At 43.1% G+C, this 20,099-nt stretch overlaps 1 protein-coding gene across 1 annotated transcript in view; it reads right to left on the bottom strand.

Annotated features, from left to right (window-relative positions):
• Specc1l (sperm antigen with calponin homology and coiled-coil domains 1 like) overlaps positions 1-20,099 on the bottom strand; it is a 143,300-nt gene that overhangs the window by 71,500 nt on the left and 51,701 nt on the right. Inside the window, exons 4-5 of the mRNA XM_048343526.1 lie at positions 17,328-18,961; positions 14,163-14,370 (exon numbers count right to left, since the gene is read on the bottom strand). Of these exons, the coding sequence (XP_048199483.1) occupies positions 14,163-14,370; positions 17,328-18,961 (1,842 nt within the window). The remainder of the gene's footprint in view (positions 1-14,162; positions 14,371-17,327; positions 18,962-20,099) is intronic.

Raw genomic sequence — 20,099 nt, 5'->3', positions numbered from 1 at the left:
GGTTCAAAGCCAACTTGGGCAGGAAATTCTGTGAGACTCTGATCTCCAATTAACGACCAAAAAGCCAGAAGTGGAGCTGAGGCTCAAGGACAGAGCACTAGACTTGAGCAAACAAACAAACAAACAAAAAAGCTCAGGGACAACACACAAGCCTTAATATAAGCCCCAAGACCAACATACACATACACATACACACACACACACACACACACACACATACACACACGCATACACACGATTTCTGTAAACAAAGGAGTTTATATTACATTCTTGTTTTGAAGATTACTTAACAAAACCACCATCTAATCTAGTACCATTAGTAGTCTCAAAAGGTCTCACTCTTGTCTCGGGAACTTCTAAATGTAATTCCCTGCCGCTCCAGTTTCCCTAGTGTGAGGGACACTGCCACCTACTGTCTTCAGTTCAAATTCTAGCAAAGAGCAGAACTACTATAACTTCTTTTTCAATTATAAATTATACTTCTATTTTACAGTATTGTTTTTATTCTAAAAATCAGATAAAATACTATTGTCATTATTAATCTTGGTTGTAAACAATTCTGAGCCTGTTTAATAATAAAGCTCATAACAATTTAAATAATAATGGGAGGGGGTACGAGGGACGCGGTAACAAACAATACAAGTAATGTACCCAATGCCTAACATATGAAACTGTAACCTCTCTGTATATCAGTTTGATAATAAAAATTTGAAAAAAATATTAAAATAATAAATAATAAATAATATTGGGACTCATAATCTTTTCATAGCAAATCAAGAGTAACCCACCTTGGCTCCCACTATCCACCAATCTTGGGGTTTTTTCTGTTTTTTTGTTTTTGTTTTTTGCCAGTCCTGGGGCTTAAGCTCAAGGCCTGAGCACTGTCCCTGGCTTATTTTTGCTCAAGGCTAGCACTCTACCGCTTGATCCACAGCACCACTTCCAGCTTTTTCTATATATGTGGTGCTGAGGAATCACACCCAGGGCTTCACATATAACAGGAGAGCACTTTACCATTAGGCCATATTCCCAGACCCACTATCCACCCATCAACCATGCAGATGTTCCCAATCAGTTACCATGGACACAGGCTCAACCTGTGACTCTTGGGCACATAAAGTAAAATCATAACAACCTTTCCTGGCATTTGAATGCCCAGAAAACCCTTAGGAGGACTGGCCCATGCTTAGAGAGGCTTGCAATTCCCACTGAACTCCACATGTGATTTGTAGAGGAAGGGAAAGAACAAGAGTAAACAATGTTAATAAATTTAGGGGCAGGGTAGGTAGTGTGTCAAGACACTTGGACACAGTTTTATCTCCAACCCAAGATTCTTGACACATGGGGCTGGGAATATGGCCTAGTGGCAAGAGCACTTGTCTCATATACATGAAGCCCTGGGTTCAATTCCTCAGCACCACATATATAGAAAAGGCCAGAAGTGGCACTGTGGTTCAAGTGGCTGGGTGCTAGCCTTGAGCAAAAAGAAGCCAGGGACAGTGCTCAGGCCCTGAATTCAAGTCCCAGGACTGGCAAAAAGAAAGGAAGGAAGGAAGGAAGGAAGGAAGGAAGGAAGGAAGGAAGGAAGGAAGGAAGGAAGGAAGGAAGGAAGGAAGGAAGGAAGGAAGGAAGGAAGGAAGGAAGGAAGGTCAATCACAGTGAACCTAATATAAAACTGAGAGAGGAAAAAAACAGGTCCTGTCAACAGATAAGGAATTTCTGAAATATAAAAAATATGGACTTGGAGAAAAATCAAACAGAATAGCATCTAAGAAAAAAATGAAGCACTGAATAATGATATTCCCATCAAACTTTGGAGAGAGGGGAGAGTCAGTTTGGCAAGCATGGGGTCTAAAAAAACCACAGAGAGCCAGGCACTCACTGGTGGCTCATGCTATAATCCTAGCTTCTCAAGAGGCTGAGATTTAAGGATTGATTCAAAGCCAGCCTGGGCAAGAAAGGCTGTGAACCTCTTATCTCCAGTTAATCATCAGAAAACTGGAAATGGTACTGTGGCTCAAAAAGAAACACAAATACTTTAACACTGACCAATTTCTTTACAAGCCGGCATGGGTGGCTCACACCTGTAACCCTACTCAGGAGGCTGAGATCTGAGGGTTGTGGCTTGAAGTCAGTCCAAAGAGGAAAGGCTGTGAGACTCTTATCTCCAATTAACCACTAAAAAAGCTACAAGTAGAGCTATGGCTCAAGTAGTAGAGTGGTAACCTTGAACAAAAATGCTCAGGGAGAGCATCCAGGCCTTAAATTCAAGCTCCAGGGCCACACACCAGTGTGTGCATGTACACATACATGCAAGTGCATGCACACACGGGCGTGCACACACACACACACAGAGTAAAAGGCCATGGTGCTAAAGGAATACCAGAAGCCAGAACCTTCTTCCTACCCAGTTGTAGAGTGCTGACTCATTTGCCCCCAGCCTCTTGCTGAGCTCAAACTCGTCCCTAAATAGTGAAACAAAGCACCAGGACTTCTGGAATGACTTTGATGTCAGAAAGAAGAGTGAGCTAATACCTAAAGTGACTGCAGGCTGACATGTGGTCTTGAAGAGAAAACACACATACACACATACACACACACACACACACACACACACACACACACACACACACACACACACGAAGGCAATCTGGGCCCAACCACAAAACAGATCCATCTACCTCCCACCCCCATGTTTGTTGTGGGGTGGCAACCCTGAGTGTGTCAGCAGCAGAGCCTCTGGCCAGTTGCTCTATTAGGGTGGCTGGCAGGGGCAGGCTGGGACTATGCGGTGTGGTGCCCACATGATCTGACACCTCCTGGGTCTCTAAGTACATAAGTCAGTCATTCAACAGGTCATTAACCCTCTATTCGTTTCCTTCAACCTTTTTTCTCCCTATTTATCAAACTTGAAATTATGTATTGATTTGTCAGGTTCAACTGGCTCCTCTCTTTAATTTGGTGTGTAAATGATTTGGTATAAATTTATATGTCAGATGTTAAATTTTTCAGTTCTAGTATTTTTACTTGGTTCTTTTTTGCACAGTTTTTATTTCCCTGCTAAGACTTGCCATTTGTTCATTTATTACAAGCATATTTTCCTCCACATTCAGTAAACAGCTGCTTTAAAATCCTATCCACTAATTCCATAGTCAAGAATTTGTCTGGGGAAGCTAAGCAGTTACTGCCAATGAATACAAGATTTCTTTTGGGATGATGACTTGTAAATTCTAAAGGTGATTTATAGTGACAGTTGTTAAAAACATCCCAAAGAAGAAAATTCTGATTTTTCAAGTAACAGTATTTCCTGTCATCAAGTTCTTATAGCATGAAGACTTAATATCTAACCAAAATTCAAGAGCTCTCAAGGGGAAAAAGTAAACCCCAAACCACAATGATTCAACGTATAAACACAATATGCAAAAATCATTTGGAGCCCATCTTTTTCATTTTTCCCAGTCCTGGGGCTTGAACTCTGGGCCAGGTGCTGTCCCTGAGCTTTTTTTGCTCAAGGCAAGCTCTGTATCACTTGAGTCACAGCATCATTTCCAGCTTTTTTTTCAGTACCTCATTGGAGATAAGAGTCTCACAGAGTTTTCTACCCAGGCTGGCTTTGAACCATGATCTCAGCCTCCTGAGTAGTCAGCCAGAAGTACAGGTGTGAGCCACCAGTGCCCAGCTCCCATTTATTTTAGAAAAATAAGGGAGTATAGATTAGTGGTAGATTGCTTTGTTAGCGAGCAAAAGGTGCAAGATTTGATCTCTAGCACCAAATAAAAAAATTAAAAAGTAAAGCTATGAGGCTGAGGATAGTACTGTGTACCTACAGTCCCAGCTACCACAGAGGTGAAGCTCAGGGAGGGGCAGTTTGAAGTCAGCCTTGGAAAAACTAGTGAGATTCTATCTCAACAACAAGCCAGGTATGGTGGCACACACCTACAATTCCAACGAAGGTGTACATTGAAAAAGAGAGAGAGAGCGAGAGAAAAGGAAGAGGAGAAAGGGGAGAGAGGGAGGGGAAAGGAGATGAGAAAGGAGAGAGGGAAGAGGAGAAGAGGAGAGCGGGAAGCTAACTATAAAAAGACATTGTAAGGTAAGAACTACTGAAAAAAACTAAATATGGGCCAATTTTATTAGACATGATAATAGTGTTGTAGTTACAAGGAAAAAAAATTTATTTGCATGTTGAAATATGTAAGGTTTAAGTATCACAAGGTCTAAACATATTGTCATTCAATACACCAAAGAGAAGCAACGAAAAATGTTAACAACTGTCAAATATAGACAGTAGGTAATGACCATATATTTCTTCCATACATGACCTTTTTATATCAAAATTTTGAAAAAATAAGCTATGTGGCTAAAAAAAAAAAAGGAAGATATGAAGTTTGATTCAGAATCCCATGCTTTTGAGACAGAAATTCTATTTCTGAGTGTTACTTTCTCTAGCTTTTTGTGCAATACTTTTTTCATGATGGTACCAAGTCTTGAACTCAAGGTCTTATATTTTGGCTCAGCTTTCATGCTCATGGCAAGCACTCTACCACTTCAGCCATGCCTCTAACTCAGTGGTTTGCTGGCAATTAGACATGGGAATCACTGATTTTTCTACCTGTAAAAGCTCAATCTTCTGATCTCAGCCTCTTGAGTAGCAAGGATTACTGGCATGAGCCACCAGTGCCTGGCTGTGCTGTTTACTTTTGAGATAAAGGCTCACATCCTGTCCAAAGTGCATGCTTCGCCCATGAACTCCCTGTGTTAGGCTCCTTGTTAGAGCTGGCATGACAGGCGTGCTGCATAATCCCTAGCTACTTCCACTGAGGTGGGAGTCTCACAGACTCTTCTGCCCAGGCCGTCCCAGAACTGTGATCCTCCCAATTTCAGCCTTTCACATAGTTAGGATGACAGCTTTGTGTCACCCTATTAAGTTTGTGGCTAAAAACTTCAGGGTTTTCAGGTACTTCCCAATTAAAATCTGAATAACAGAGTACTATGTAGCTCAGTGGCAAAGCACTTGCCTAGTAAGTACAACACACTGGGTTCAGACCCACGCTCTAAAAAATCAAAGACCAAAAAAAAAAAACAGCTAAAATAATCATAATATTAACACCATGATTTGTAGGTTCAGCCCAGGAATCTTGATCACTCAATACTTTTCTAGCTATTGCTCAAACTACCACAAGATGTCACTCTTCCCCCATTCAAGTAAAACATTTAGCATGCTACTAAATTCACAGCATAACAATCTTACAAGTTTATTGGAAAAAGTTTAGAACTGCTTTGTTATATGAAATAGAATTAAATAAATCTCAATTCAAATACAAAATTAAATATAAGTGCTACTGAAGTTTTTTTAAGGTGTACATGAGACAAAGTGCATCTTAAGGACTACATCCTTTCAGAGTCATGGTTCAAGTTGGCTACATTAGTTACAAAAGCTTCATCTGTAGGTTGAACCTACAGATCTTAGGTCAGCTAGCCAGACCTTAGAATGGCCACAGGATACAGTGGGGGCTTCAAACAAATGACCCACTCTGCAACAATTCAAATTCCCATGCATCCATAGAACACGGGATGTGGCTCCGTGATCTATTTGTCTCTGTCAAGAAACAATGTGGTCAAGCCTAGAACACAGAAAACAAAGGGGCATGATCTCCCTGATATATGACTGTTAACAAAGGGAGACTGAGAGACAGTAGAGACCAAGTCTGTGGAACCAAAAACTGCTTGTCAAATAGTATTCCCCACAGGATTGGGGCAGCGACCCAACAGTATGTAACTAAAACCAAACAATTACTCAACTATAAAGGTCAAAAATTGACCTCTCAGGGGAATACAATAGCTCAAAAGCTATGTATGTACGTTCATATAAGACTACTGTCGACATATTGTCTAATATCGACATTACATTTAAAGCCCTAGGCGAACTTTCTTGGGCATGGCCACATGGCAACTGTATATGTTCTTGATACACTGTATATTGTATATATGTCTACCTGACCTAGAGAAGGGAAAGAAAAACAGGGCGTAAAATATCACAAGAAATGTATACACTGCCCTACTATGTAATTGTAGCCTTTCTGCACAACACCTTGTCAAAAAAATTGTGTTCAATTAATAAATAAATTTTTAAAAAAAGAAACAATGTAGTGGAGGAGGAAGATGGCGCTGCTACAGAAGGGAGGCACCCCAACTCGCTCCAACTGAATAGCAAGCTGGGAACTCCAGCACCCAACACCCCATCAAGAATCCAGCAAACCCAGCAGCCAGAAGCAACAGAGAAACATAGGAAACGAAAAAAAAAAAAAGAAGAAGAAGAGCCTATAACCTGCACAGAGCTGGAAAATCTCCGGGGTACCCTCCCCCCACCCGCCAACCCTGGCCCAAACAGGGCCAGGCTAGGAAAGGGGACCCGGTGCCAACAAACCGACTGCTGAAAAGTCACGCCAGGAGCAGAGTCCAGACAGCAGGATGCCACAGATGGCAGCAGATGGGAGGTCTGGGATTGGACGTGAGCGGCAGGGGAACCGGGCGGTGCAGAAGGGGAGAGCCAGAGCCACCACCACCAAACGACCGATCGCCGTATCCCAGCACCACAGCCCCGAAGGGCAAACAACAGCGCGGGACAAACACACAATCCAGGACCAGTAAGTTCCCCATTACCCCCTCCCCCAATGGGAGACCAGCTATCAGAGACCCAAACCCTAAGAAGCTAGAGCTCCCTCCCTCTCCCTCCCCACCCCGAGGGAACAAAGAACCCAAATCAGGCAGCAAAAGGTCCCTTCAGACTCTGGGAGGACACAGGAGCTAGCAGGGGTGGAGCAGCGCCAAGGCAGCAGAGGAGCCTGAACCCGCTGCACCGGCCCCGCCCACTCCCCAACAGGGGTCCTGGGTCTGGCAGGCATTGGAAGCCCCACCTGAGGCACCTGGTCCTCGCGGACTTTTTGAACAAAAGTCACAGGCTAGCTGGTGGGCAATACCAGGCCAGCAGGGACACCTGGGCCTGAACACACGTCCCCCCCTCGCAGCGGAGGTGCAGAGTCTGGGGGCACCAACCCGCACCCAGACACTTGATCCTACTGGGGCCCGCACATACCGCCCCCACAGCAAACTCGCGGGAGGGCACAAGCACACCCCAACAACCGAGGGCCCGCTCCGATAGGCATACCCCGCACAGGTGGGCAGGGCCCCCCAGCAGCAGCGCCCACTCTGATAGGCGCACCCACACAGGAGGGCAGAGCCCCCAGCACCAGCGCCCACACAGATTGGCACATTTCGCACAAGTGGGTGGGCCGCCCCTCAACAACACCGGCCCCGGAGCAATCCACACAGGTGGGCGAACCGCCTGAGAGGTGAGCTTCTCTGACCAAGATACAGAGTCGAAAAAAGAACCAAAGAAGAGAAAAGCCTCCATGCCATGCTGAATCAGCGACCAGCAAACCCCCAACAGGGGCATGCTAGGGTCAGCACAACACAGCGGCAGGACACTATCCCACAGAGAAAGACACAGAACCTACCCACCCCCAAGTGCAGTGAGGGTGACCACCTCAGCAACAACCGAGATGGTCATGCTCACCCATTGGGCAGTAAGGTTCAACAGCCAAACTCAAACCCAGAGCCAGGACACAAACAAGTCTCCCACTGACAGACCAGCGGGAACCAGCACAACGCCAAACCAGGGAAGCCACCCACAGATCTCCAGATGCGCAAATCACAAAGAAATATAACAAATTTCATCAAACGGCAAGCCAACTCGCCAGCTCCAAAAAGCAGCACTGAAGAGGAGATGGAGAATAAAAAAACTGAGACTACGATAGAAGAAATGATGGGAAGCCTCAGAAACAAAATCAGAAAACAATTCCAGGAGTTTAGAGTGGAAGTCTCGAAGGACATCAAGGAAGCCAAGAAAGAAATGGAAGCAAAAATGGATATAGTGCAAACCTCCGTTAAAGAAGACCTTAACATCCTGAGAAGTGAAATGCATGAAAAAATAGATTTAAAATACAACTCTTTAAAGGAAGAAATTTCTACCATCAGAGCTGATCTGGCAACCATAAATAGCTCCCTGACATCCATAAACTCCGCACTTGAACCCACAGCACAAAGAATTGACCATATTGAAGCCAGAATCTCTCCTTGGACGATGATGCAGCCGATAAGGACCAGAAAATTACCACAATCCAAGAAAAGGTAAAGCTCCAGGGCAGACTAATCCAGGAGCTAGTGGACAAAGACAAGAGATATAATCTGTGCATAATTGGAATACAAGGAGCCGAATAACAGAGCAGAGGGCTTCAACATATTTTCAATAAAGTGATTGCAGAAAACTTCCCCAATCTCACAAGGGACCTCATCCAGGTAACCGAAGCCTGTAGAACACCTGGCAGACCAGACCCTAGAAAAGCCATGCCCAGGCACATAATAATCAAGATTTCAGATCTCAAGAATAAAGAGCAAATTCTGAATGCAGCCAAAGCGAAGAAAGAAATTTATTACAATGGGAAGAGGATTCGAATAACAGCAGACCTCTCCACACAAACCTACCACGTGCAAAGAGGATGGAAGAACACCATCCAAGTCCTACAGGCCAACAGGTGCCAACCTAGAAAAAAATATCCAGCAGAGCTGGAGTTCATATTTGAGGGGAAAACCAGATCTTTCCATAGCAAAGAGGATCTAAAGGAGTATGTGAATAAAAAACCAGCCCTACAGCGAATTCTAAGAGGGGAACCCCACCCAACAGAAATCGTACAGGACACACAGACAGAAACAGAAAGAAACTGCAACAACCAGAGCCCAACAGAAAGAGCAGCTCACTAAAGACAAGAAAAAAAAAAAAGAGGAAATACAGCCTAACAAGAAAATGAAAGGAGAAAAAACACTCTTATCCTTGATCTCTTTGAATATAAACGGTATAAACTCTCCGATAAAGAGGAGCAGACTGGCAAAATGGATCCGCAAACAAAAAGTTGCCATCTGTTGTCTACAAGAGACCCACCTTACAGCAAGGGATAAAAACAGGCTCCGAATGAAAGGATGGAGCAAGATCTTCCAAGCAAACGCACCTACCAAAACGGCAGGAGTAGCCATCCTGATCTCAGACAAACTGGACTTCTCATTAAAATCAACTCAAAAAGACAAAGAAGGTCACATTTTAATACAAGGAAAAATCCAGAATCAAGACATCACGGTAATAAATGTATACTCACCGAACAAAAGAGGCCCTACATATGTCAAGCAAATTCTCACAGAACTACAGAACAAGATAGACCCAAACATAATCATAGTGGGTGACTTCAATACCCCACTCTCTCCAAGAGACAGATCCAATACCCAGAGGATTAGCAAGGGAGCTGAGGACCTAAGTAACACCATATCCCAAATGGATCTGACAGATCTATACAGAATCTTTCACCCTACAGAGACCCCAATACACCTTCTTCTCAGCAGCCCAAGGATCATACTCCAAAATAGACCATGTCATAGCCCACACAAAGAACCTCAGCAAATACAAAAGTATTGACGTCATCCCATGTATTATATCTGACCATAGTGGATTAAAGTTAACCCTCAATAACAACGGTTACCACAGAGGCTATACAAATTCTTGGAGGCTAAACCCCACACTGTTATCCAACACTTGGGCCACAGACCAAATTAAAGATGAAATCAACGAATTCATAAGCCACAATGAAAATGAAAATACATCACAAAGAAACCTATGAGACACAGCTAAGGCAGTACTGAGGGGCAAGATCATTGCCCTCAGCACTCACATTAAAAGAATGGAAACAGGCTGGGGATATAGCCTAGTGGCAAGAGTGCCTGCCTCGGATACACGAGGCCCTAGGTTCGATTCCCCAGCACCACATATACAGAAAACGGCCAGAAGCGGCGCTGTGGCTCAAGTGGCGGAGTGCTAGCCTTGAACGGGAAGAAGCCAGGGACAGTGCTCAGGCCCTGAGTCGAAGGCCCAGGACTGGCCCAAAAAAAAAGAATGGAAACAGAGCAGGTGAATAACCTCACGATGAAACTAAAACAACTGGAGAAACAAGAAATGACCAAATCTAAAATGACTAGGAGGAGAGAGATCACAAAGATTAAAGAAGAGATTAATCTGATTGAAAATAGAAAGACCATTCAACAAATAAATAAGACTAAAAGCTGGTTCTTTGAAAAAATAAATAAAATTGACAGACCCCTCGCAAGACTTACAAAAAAAAGAAGAGAAGAGACTCATATACGTAAAATCAGGGACTCCACCGGAAAAATTACAACAAGTACACACGATATTCAAACAATCATAAGGAACTATTTCCAGAACCTCTACTCACTAAAAAACAATAATTTTACAGAAATGGATCAATTTTTAGAAAAGTATAAACTGCCCAAACTGAACCAAGAAGAAATAAATTAACTAAATAAACCAAAACTTACAGCGAGATACAGGGGGTAATCAAGAACCTCCCAACGAAGAAAAGGCCAGGCCCAGATGGATTCACCAACGAATTCTATAAAACATTTAGTGAGGAGCTAATTCCAATACTCCTCAAACTCTTCCGCAAAATAGAAACAGAGGGAGAAATCCCAAACTCATTCTATGAAGCTAATATCATACTCATTCCCAAACCAGGCAACGACCCAACAAAAAAAGAGAACTACAGACCAATATCACTAATGAACACAGACGCAAAGCTCCTCAATAAAATATTAGCTAACAGGATCCAGAAACTGATCAAGAAAATTATACATCATGACTAAGTAGGCTTCATCCCTCAGTCACAAGGATGGTTCAACATCCGTAAATAAATCAATGTAATTCACCACATAAACAGAACTAAAATCAAGAATCACATTGTTATCTCAGTCGATGCCCAGAAAGCCTTTGACAAAATATAACATCCACACTTATTAAAAGCTCTGGAGAGAACAGGAATAGATGGAACATTCCTCAAAACAATAAAAGCCATATACAACAGACCAACTGCTAACATCGTATTAAATGGAGAGAAACTAAAATCATTCTCCCTAAACTCAGGAACAAGACAAGGATGCCCACTCTCCCCACTTCTTTTCAACATAGTGCTGGAATTCCTAGCCATAGCAATAAGACAAGAGGATCAAAGGGATCCACATCGGCAAGGAAGAAATCAAGCTATCCCTATTCGCAGACAACATGATCTTATATCTGAAGGACCCAAAAAACTCAGTCCCCAAACTCCTACACCTAATAAACCATTTTGGCAAAGTAGCAGGATACAAAAATCAATCCACAAAAGTCAGCAGCTTTTCTATACACCAGCAATGTACAAGCAGAAAAGGAAATTATGGAAATAATTCCATTTACAGTAGCCAAAATAAATAAATAAATAAAGTACCTAGGGATCAACCTAACCAAAGACGTGACGGACCTATTTATTGAGAACTATAAAAATCTAATAAGGGAAATCAAAGAAGATACAAGGAGATGGAAAGACCTCCCATGCTCATGGGTAGGCAGAATCAATATAGTGAAAATGGCCATATTGCCCAAATTGTTATACAAATTCAATGCAATCCCTATCAAAATCCCAGTCACATTCTTCACTGAAATAGAGAAAGCAATCCATAAATTCATATGGAACAGCGAAAGACAAAGACCTAGAAATAGCCAAAGCAATTCTAGGCAAAAAAAGCAGTGCAGGAGGTATCACAACACCAGACTTCAAGCTCTACTATAGAGCCATCATAACAAAAACAGCCTGGTATTGGTATAAAAACAGACCTGAAGACCAATGGATTAGAACTGAAGATCCAGAAATAAAACCGCACTCTTACAGTCAGCTGATATTCGACAAAGGAGCTAAAGACATACAATGGAATAAACATAGCCTCTTCAACTACTGGTGCTGGGAGAACTGGGCAGCCATATGCAGAAAACTCAAAGTGGACCCCAGCCTATCACCATGCACCAAGATCAACTCAAAATGGATCAAGGACCTCAATATCAGACCTGAATCCTTGAAACTACTGAAGGACAGAGTAGGAAAGACGCTAGAACTTATAGGCATAGGAAGGAACTTCCTGAATAGAGTCCCAGAGGTACAACAAACAGGGGAGAGACTCGACAAATGGGACTACTACAAATTAAAAAGTTTCTGCACAGCTAAGGACATAGCCACCAAACTAGAAAGACAGCCAACCATATGGGAAAGGATCTTTACGAGCACAGCAACAGACAAAGGCCTAGTATCTGTCATCTACAGAGAACTCAAAAAACTAAGCCCCTCCAAACCCAGTAAATCAATTAGGAAATGGGCAAAGGAGCTAAAGAGAGACTTTACAAGAGAAGAGATAAAAATGGCAAAGAAGGGGCTGGGAATATGGCCTAGTGGTAAAGTGCTCGTCCCGTATACATGAAGCCCTGGGTTCGATTCCTCAGCACCACATACATTGAAAAAGCCGGAAGTGGTGCTATGGCTCAAGTGGCAGAGTGCTAGCCTTGAGCAAAAAGAAGCCAGGGACAGTGCTCAGGCCCTGAGTTCAAGCCCCAGGACTGGAAAAAAAAAATGGCAAAGAAACATATGAGGAAATGTTCAACATCCATGGTAGTAAAGGAAATGCAAATAAAAACAACCCTGAGATACCACCTCACTCCAGTTAGAATGGCCTATACTCTGAACTCAGGCAACAACAAATGCTGGAGGGGGTGCAGGAAAAGAGGAACCCTTCTCCATTGTTGGTGGGAGTGCAAATTAGTACAACCACTTTGGAGAACAGTATGAAGGTTTCTCAAAAAGCTCAATACAGACCTACCCTATGACCCAGCCATACCACTCCTAGGCATCTATCCTGAACAGCAGGTCCCAAGATATCAAAAAGACATTTGCACTTCCATGTTTATCGCTGCACATTTCACAATAGCCAAAATAAGGAATCAACCCAGATGCCCCTCCACAGATGAATGGATCCAAAAAATATGGTACCTATACACAATGGAATACTACATGGCGATTAGGAATGGTGAAATATTGCTATTCGCAGGGAAATGGTCAGAACTTGAACAAATAATGTTGAGCGAGACAAGCCTAGAACACAGAAAACAAAGGGGCATGATGTCCCTGATATATGACTGTTAAGAAAGGGAGACGGGGGCTGGGGATATGGCCTAGTGGCAAGAGTGCCTGCCTCGGATACACGAGGCCCTAGGTTCGATTCCCCAGCACCACATATACAGAAAACCGCCAGAAGCGGTGCTGTGGCTCAAGCGGCAGAGTGCTAGCCTTGAGCGAGAAGAAGCCAGGGACAGTGCTCAGGCCCTGAGTCCAAGGCCCAGGACTGGCAAAAAAAAAAAAAAAAGAAAGGGAGATGGAGAGACAGTAGAGACCAGGTCTGTGAAACCAAAAACTTCTTGTCAAATGGTATTTCCCACATGATTGGGTCAGCGACCCAACATTATGTAACTAAAACCAAACAACTACTCAACATATAAAGGTCAAAAATTGACCTCAGTGGACTACAATAGCTCAAAAGCTATGTATGTACGTTCATATAAGACTGTTGTCGACATATTGTCTAATGTCGACATTACATTTAAAGCCCTAGGCGAATTTTCTTTGGTGTAGGCCACGTGGCTACTGTATATGTTCTTGGTACATTGTGTATTGTATATATGTCTACCTGACCTAAGGAAGGGAAAGAAAAACAGGGTGCAAGATATCACAAGAAATGTACACACTGCCCTACTATGTAACTGTACCCTTTTTGCACAACACCTTGTCAAAAATTTTTTGTTTAATTAATAAATAAATTACAAAAAAAAAAAAACAACAACAATGTAGTGGCTGGGAATGTGGCTTAGTGGTAGAATGATTGCCTAGCCATTCATGAAGCCCTAGATTTGATTCCTCAGTACCACATACACAGAAAAGGCCAGAAGTGGGCTGGGAATGTGGCTCAGCAGTAGAGTGCTCGTCTAGCATGCATGAAGCCCTGAGTTCAATTCCTCAGCACCACATACACAGAAAAAGCCAGAAGTGGCGCTGTGGCTCAAGTGGTAGGGTGCTAGCCTTGAGCAAAAGAAGCTCAGGGACAGTTCCCAGACGTTTTTTTATCTTATTAGTAAATGTGTATGTATTTTAAAGGTAGGACCATAAGAAATGAAAAGTTCTGTAATCACTTACTCTCTAAATCAGAAATAATGAGGTTATCATGAAGTTTCACAGCTCGATGCTGTTCTACTTCATCTTCAAGTTCAAAGATGGTTTCTTTCATGTCACTTCTTTCTGTTTCTTTTTCCTCCAGCTCTGATCTTAGTTTTTCTAATGTCATATTCAAATCTTCTATTTGTTTCTTAGCTTCTTCTTGGAAGGCTCGGTATTCATCTTCTACCTATAAAAATTAGCAGATATAGGAGAGTCTAAGATGAATTCAGAATTTTGAAACACACAGAAGTTAAGCCATGAGCAGCTACCCATGAATTGAAATTAAGTTCAGGAGTTAGAGGCGTGGTTTAGGTGGTAGAGAGCCAGCCAATGAGAGGAAGCATCAGATACCAAATTTGAGTTCAAGTCGCAGACAAAAAGAAAAAGAAAATGTTTAAGGGATGGGGTCTTAACAACTGTAATCCTAACTACTCAGGAGGCTGAGGTTTGGTGGACTGAAGTAGGAGACCAACACAGCCAGAAAAGTTTGCTCCATTTCCAAAATAATTAGTAGGGCTAGAAGCATGGTTCAAGTACTAAGTATGTCAGCCTAGCAAACTCAAGGCTATGCCACCAAAAATAAAGGAAAAAAATAGAACTAAAAGTATGAAATGGTATTCTACATTAATACAAGATTTTATGTCATGTTTTATATAAATCGTTGCACTATCACTGAAATTATACTGATGTGTCACTGAACTTAGCCAAATTATGAAGGAATTTCAGAAGCTTTCTCTTTTCCAAAGTTTGGACTAATCACTGCATTTGATGAAATTAACAAACATGTTCTTCTACAAAAATGATATATTATGGGGGTGTGTAGCTCAATGGCAGAGCACTTGCATTGCAAAAATGATATATTGGTGACAGTTTCAATATCAAATCAAGCAACAACAAAGAATTTTTTTTTTTTGTTTTCCAGTACTAGAACTTAAACCAGGGGTCTGACTGCTATTTCCTGGTGTTTTTGTTCAAGGCTAACACTCTGCCATGTGAGCCACCTCTACTTCTAGCTTTTTAGTATTTAATTGGAGAGAAGTCTTATAGGTTTTCCTGCCTGAGTTGGCTTCAAATCATGATCTTCAGATCTCAATCTCTTGTGTAGCTAAGATTATAGGCATGAGCACTGGCATTTGGCTTACCAAGAAATTTGTGTATGCTCAACTATTAGCTCACAGCACCATGTCAACATACACACTCCATGAAAGAGCACACTAAGATGTATAGCAGTATAGCCAGGCACTGGTAGTTCACACCTGTAATCCTAGCTAGGAAGCTGAGATCTGAGAAATGTGGTTCAAAGCCAGCCCAGGCAGGAAGGACCATGAGACTTTGTTTTTTTGGGCCAGTCTTGAGGCTTGAACTTAGGGTCTAGGAACTGTCCCTGAGTTTCTTTTGCTCACAGCTAGCACTCTACCACTTGAGCCACAGCACCACTTCTGGCTTTTTCTGCTTATGGGGCACTGAGGAATCAAACTCAGGACTTCATGCATGCTAAGCAAGCACTCTACCACTAAGGCACATTCTCAGCCATCTGTGAGACTCTTATCTCCAATTAACCACCAGAAAACCAGAAGTGGCACTGTGGCTAAAAATTGGTAGAGCACTAGCCTTGAGTAAGAGAGCTCAGGGACAATGCCCCAGCCCTGGAGTTCAAGCCCCACGACTGACAACAACAACAAGAAGCTGAAACTTCAGCTTGGCCTTTATCTTATGCCACAGTGACTACATATAAGGACACGAAATTCCATGGCACACTCACTCCATAGGCATACCCAGAACTAGGCATAAATTCTTCTGTTTTATAAAGTTAGCCCATCCTCTCACAAGAAAACAATGAAGTGAGAGTGGCAGGGACAATATTATAAAAATACTTTTCACTGTATTCTAATAAAAGAAAACCATTGCTGAACTTTTAAAAATATGCTAACTTAGAGGCTGGGCTCTGGTGACCCATGACTGTAATCCTAGCTACTCAGAAAGCTGAGATCTGGGGCTGGGAATGTGGCTTAGTGGGAGTGCTTGCCTAGCATGCATGAAGCCCTGGGCTGAATTCCTTAGCACCACTGGCTCAAGTGGCATTGCTATCCTTTTTTTGTTTTTTTTTTTTGCCAGTCCTGGGCCTTGGACTCAGGGCCTGAGCACTGTCCCTGGCTTTTTTGCTCATGGCTAGCACTCTGCCACTTGAGCCACAGCGCCCCTTGTGGCCGTTTTCTGTATATGTGGTGCTGGGGAATCGAACCTAGGGCTTCATGTATGGGAGGCAAGCTTTCTTGCCACTAGGCCATATCCCCAGCCCTTAGAAATTCCTGTTTTTTTTTTTTGTTTTTTTTTTTTTGGCGAGTCCTGGGGCTTCTGGCCGTTTTCTGTATATGTGGTGCTGGGGAATTGAACCCAGGGCCTCATGTATACGAGGCAAACACTCTTGCCACTAGGCCATATCCCCAGAGCTATCCTTGATCTAAAGAAGCTCAGGGACAGTTCCCAGGCCCTGAGTTCAAGCCCCAGGACTGGCGAAAGAAAGAAAGGAAAGAAGGAAGGAAGGGAAGAAGGAAGGAAGGAAGGAAGGAAGGAAGGAAGGAAGGAAGGAAGGAAGGAAGGAAGGAAGGAAGGAAGGAAGGAGCGAGCTGAGATGATGATTCAAAGCCAGCCCAAACAGAGAATTCTGAGACTCCATTCCCAAATAATTAGCAAAAAAAGCTGTTTTGAATGCCTGGCACAAGTGGTAGATTACCAACTAAGGAAGCTTACAGTGCTAAGATCAAGCCCCAGAACAGGCAAAACAATAAAAATAAAAATACACACACAGCTTGAATAAAAGCTAATGAGGGGGCTGGGAATGTAGCCTAGTGGAAGAGTTCTTGCCTAGCATGCATGAAGCCCTGGGTTCGATACCTCAGCACCACATAAAAAAAAAAGCCAGAAATGGTGCTGTGGCTCAAGTGGTAGAGCGCTAGCCTTGAGCAAAAAAGAAGCCAGGGACAGTGCTTAGGCTCTAAGTTCAAGCCCCAGGACTGGCAAAAAAAAAAAAATAGAATGAAAGCTAATGACACATTAAACAAGGGCTTCTGACTCTCGATAAGCATATGGTGTGTGAGGCAGCTGTATAGTACTCAGCCAGATTTTCATCTCTTTAGACAATACCTTTGCAATGGTGTCCTGCAAACGATTGGCATCATTTCGGGTATGAGCCAGATCTTCCTGCAGGCTACTAGCCAGAGTCTCTGCTTTTTCTTTGTCCAGCCTAACACTTTCCAAGAGATCCTGAATATCAGATTTGTCTCCAGAGTTATGAATAGAATAGAGTTCAGCCACTTTCTGTTTTTCATTCTCCAGCTGAGCTTTCAAGCGATTCATCTCAATCTGGTCGCTAGCCACAGTGGCTTTATATTCCTCCAATGTGGCTGCCAAGGTTGCTTTGCCCTTCTGCTCAGACTCAATAATTCGCTCCATGTGGTGACTGCGTTCTTTGAGCGCACCTATCATTTCTTGAGCTTCCTTATTGTCTTGTTCTGCCATTTTCAAAGTATTGCTTAAATGCTGCTGGACTCCCAGGAGCTGCTCTCGCTCGAAACGAGCATTCTCAGCTAAGTCCATGTAACGCTGTTCTAATTCCATGTAGCGTCCACTTTTCACATCTTCATCTATGACGTAAGAAATGTGATGCTCATCTAGAAGGGAACGGAAATATTCAATCTGTCGACTAAAGTGTTCCAACTTATCACTTTGCTGACATAAGGACTCCATGAGAATGACCTTCTCCTCTCCGAGCCTTTCGTTTTCACTGTTCAATTCTTGAGTGATCTGCTGTAAATCAGCCAGCTCTTGCAGGGTTGCCTGAAGTTCCTCACTCGTGCTGTGCTGGTTCTCTTCCATCTGGTGAATTCGTTCTGTCAAGCAAGCCACAGACACTTCACTGGCATTCCCACTGCTCCCCTTCCGAGAGCGTTCTAGGCTCGGGATGCCCTCGGACTCAGAAGATGACGGGGCGTCCAGGGCATCATCGCTGGAGGTGAGAGGCTGGTACACCTCACTACACTCACTGTCTAGGTTGTCCATGGAGTTACTGTGCTGATGGTCCATGAGTGTATTTTCATCCTGGCTCAGGAGATCTTCGACTGACCCCGGGGCAGAGCCTTCCACGGAGGAAGTCAGAGTTCCCCCTCCATCACTTTGGTTGCCAGGAGTGATTTCTGGGCTCAGCGACTGATAGCCAAACAGTTTTTCAGAATTGTCCAGTCTCTGCTCAAGGGAAAAGCCCAATGCATTTAACCTGTCCTTCAGCATTCGGTTCTCATTTTTCAGCTGGTTGAGTTCCTCGCGGATGGCCGTGTTCTGTTCCTGCAGCTGCAACAAAGTGGACTCCACATCAGTTGGCTGGTGAGTGATGATGGTTTCCTTCTCCTCAGACTTTCCATCACCCTCAGGAGGATCTTCATTAATGCCCAGCTGAGCACGCATATCTCGGAGTTCATTTCTCAAATGTAAAATCTCCACGTCCTTTGTTTTTGCCAGTGTGAGAAGATCTTTCACTTTGGCTTCCAAAGCAGCTTTGTCGCTGATCTGATTGTCCGATTTCGACTTGCTCATTCGAACATCACATTCCGCAGCAGTGCGACTTCGGGAACGCTTTGCCAATGCCACGTCACTAGCCACCTGACCTGCGGAAGGTAGCTTTTTGCTCTGGCTTAGTCGGGTGCGTTCCCGTAATCTTTCTCTAGTAGAACTGGATTCCTTATTACCTGCAGAAGTGCTCCGCTTGGTTGACGAACTTATGCCTACATATGCAAAATAAAGATTGAAGGCAAAAATATTAGCAACAGGTTTAGAGTTCATGGGCAGGTCTAATGAGATAAAAGCTATGTACATACAATGTACATACATATGTACATGATTTAGACCTGCATCAATCTTGGCTTATAGATTCATTATTACTTTAACATTTGAGTTTCTCAAAAATACATCATTCATCTTTTAATGTGCAATTAAGAAATTGTTACACACCTAATTTTAGACTTAGAAAGGTTAAATTTCATGGAATATGAAATGTATCAACAGAGCTGTTAAAAAGATAACACATATGAAGCCAGGCTCTGGTGGCTCATATCCCAGCTACTCAGGAGGCTGAGATCTGAGGACTGCGGTTTGAAGCCAGCCCAGGCAGAAAAGTCTGTGATACTCTTTACCTTCAATAAACTACTCAGAAAAAGCCAGAAGTGGTACTGTGGCTCAAGTGGTAGAACACTAACTGTGAGCCAAAGGAAGACAGAGACACTGAGTTCCCAGGCCCTGAATTCAAGCCCCAGAACTGGCACCAAAAAACAAAACAAAACAAAACAAAAAAACCTAAGGGATACTCCTTTTTTAAAATTATTATTTTGGATGAACATTTTATTTATTTTTTTTCTTTCTCAAAAATTTCTTATTTATTGTCAAAGTGATGTACAGAGAGGTTACAGTTTCATATGTTAGGCTTTGGGTACAATTCTTTTTTTTTTGCCAGTCCTGGGCCTTGGACTCAGGGCCTGAGCACTGTCCCTGGCTTCTTTTTGCTCAAGGCTAGCACTCTGCCACTTGAGCCACAGCGCCCCTTCTTGTCATTTTCTGTATATGTGGTGCTGGGGAATCGAACCTAGGGCTTCATGTATGGGAGGCAAGCTCTCTTGCCACTAGGCCATATCCCCAGCCCCTGGGTACATTTCTTGTACTGTTTGTTACCTTCTCCCTCGTTCCCCCTTCCCCCCTACCTCTTTCCCTCTCCCCCCATGAGTTGTTCAATTGGTTTATACCAAATGGTTTTGCAAGTATTGCTTTTGGAGTCGTCTGTCTTTTTATCCTTTGTCTCTCAGTTTTTATATTCCCTTTCACTTCCCTAATTCTAATACCAGTATATACAGTATCCAGTGTACTCAGAAG

This window comes from Perognathus longimembris, chromosome 3 (genome assembly GCF_023159225.1).
Source record: "Perognathus longimembris pacificus isolate PPM17 chromosome 3, ASM2315922v1, whole genome shotgun sequence".
Taxonomy (NCBI): Eukaryota; Metazoa; Chordata; class Mammalia; order Rodentia; family Heteromyidae; genus Perognathus; species Perognathus longimembris.
Note: the sequence above shows the minus strand (reverse complement) of the source record. Positions and strands in the feature narration are given on the sequence as shown.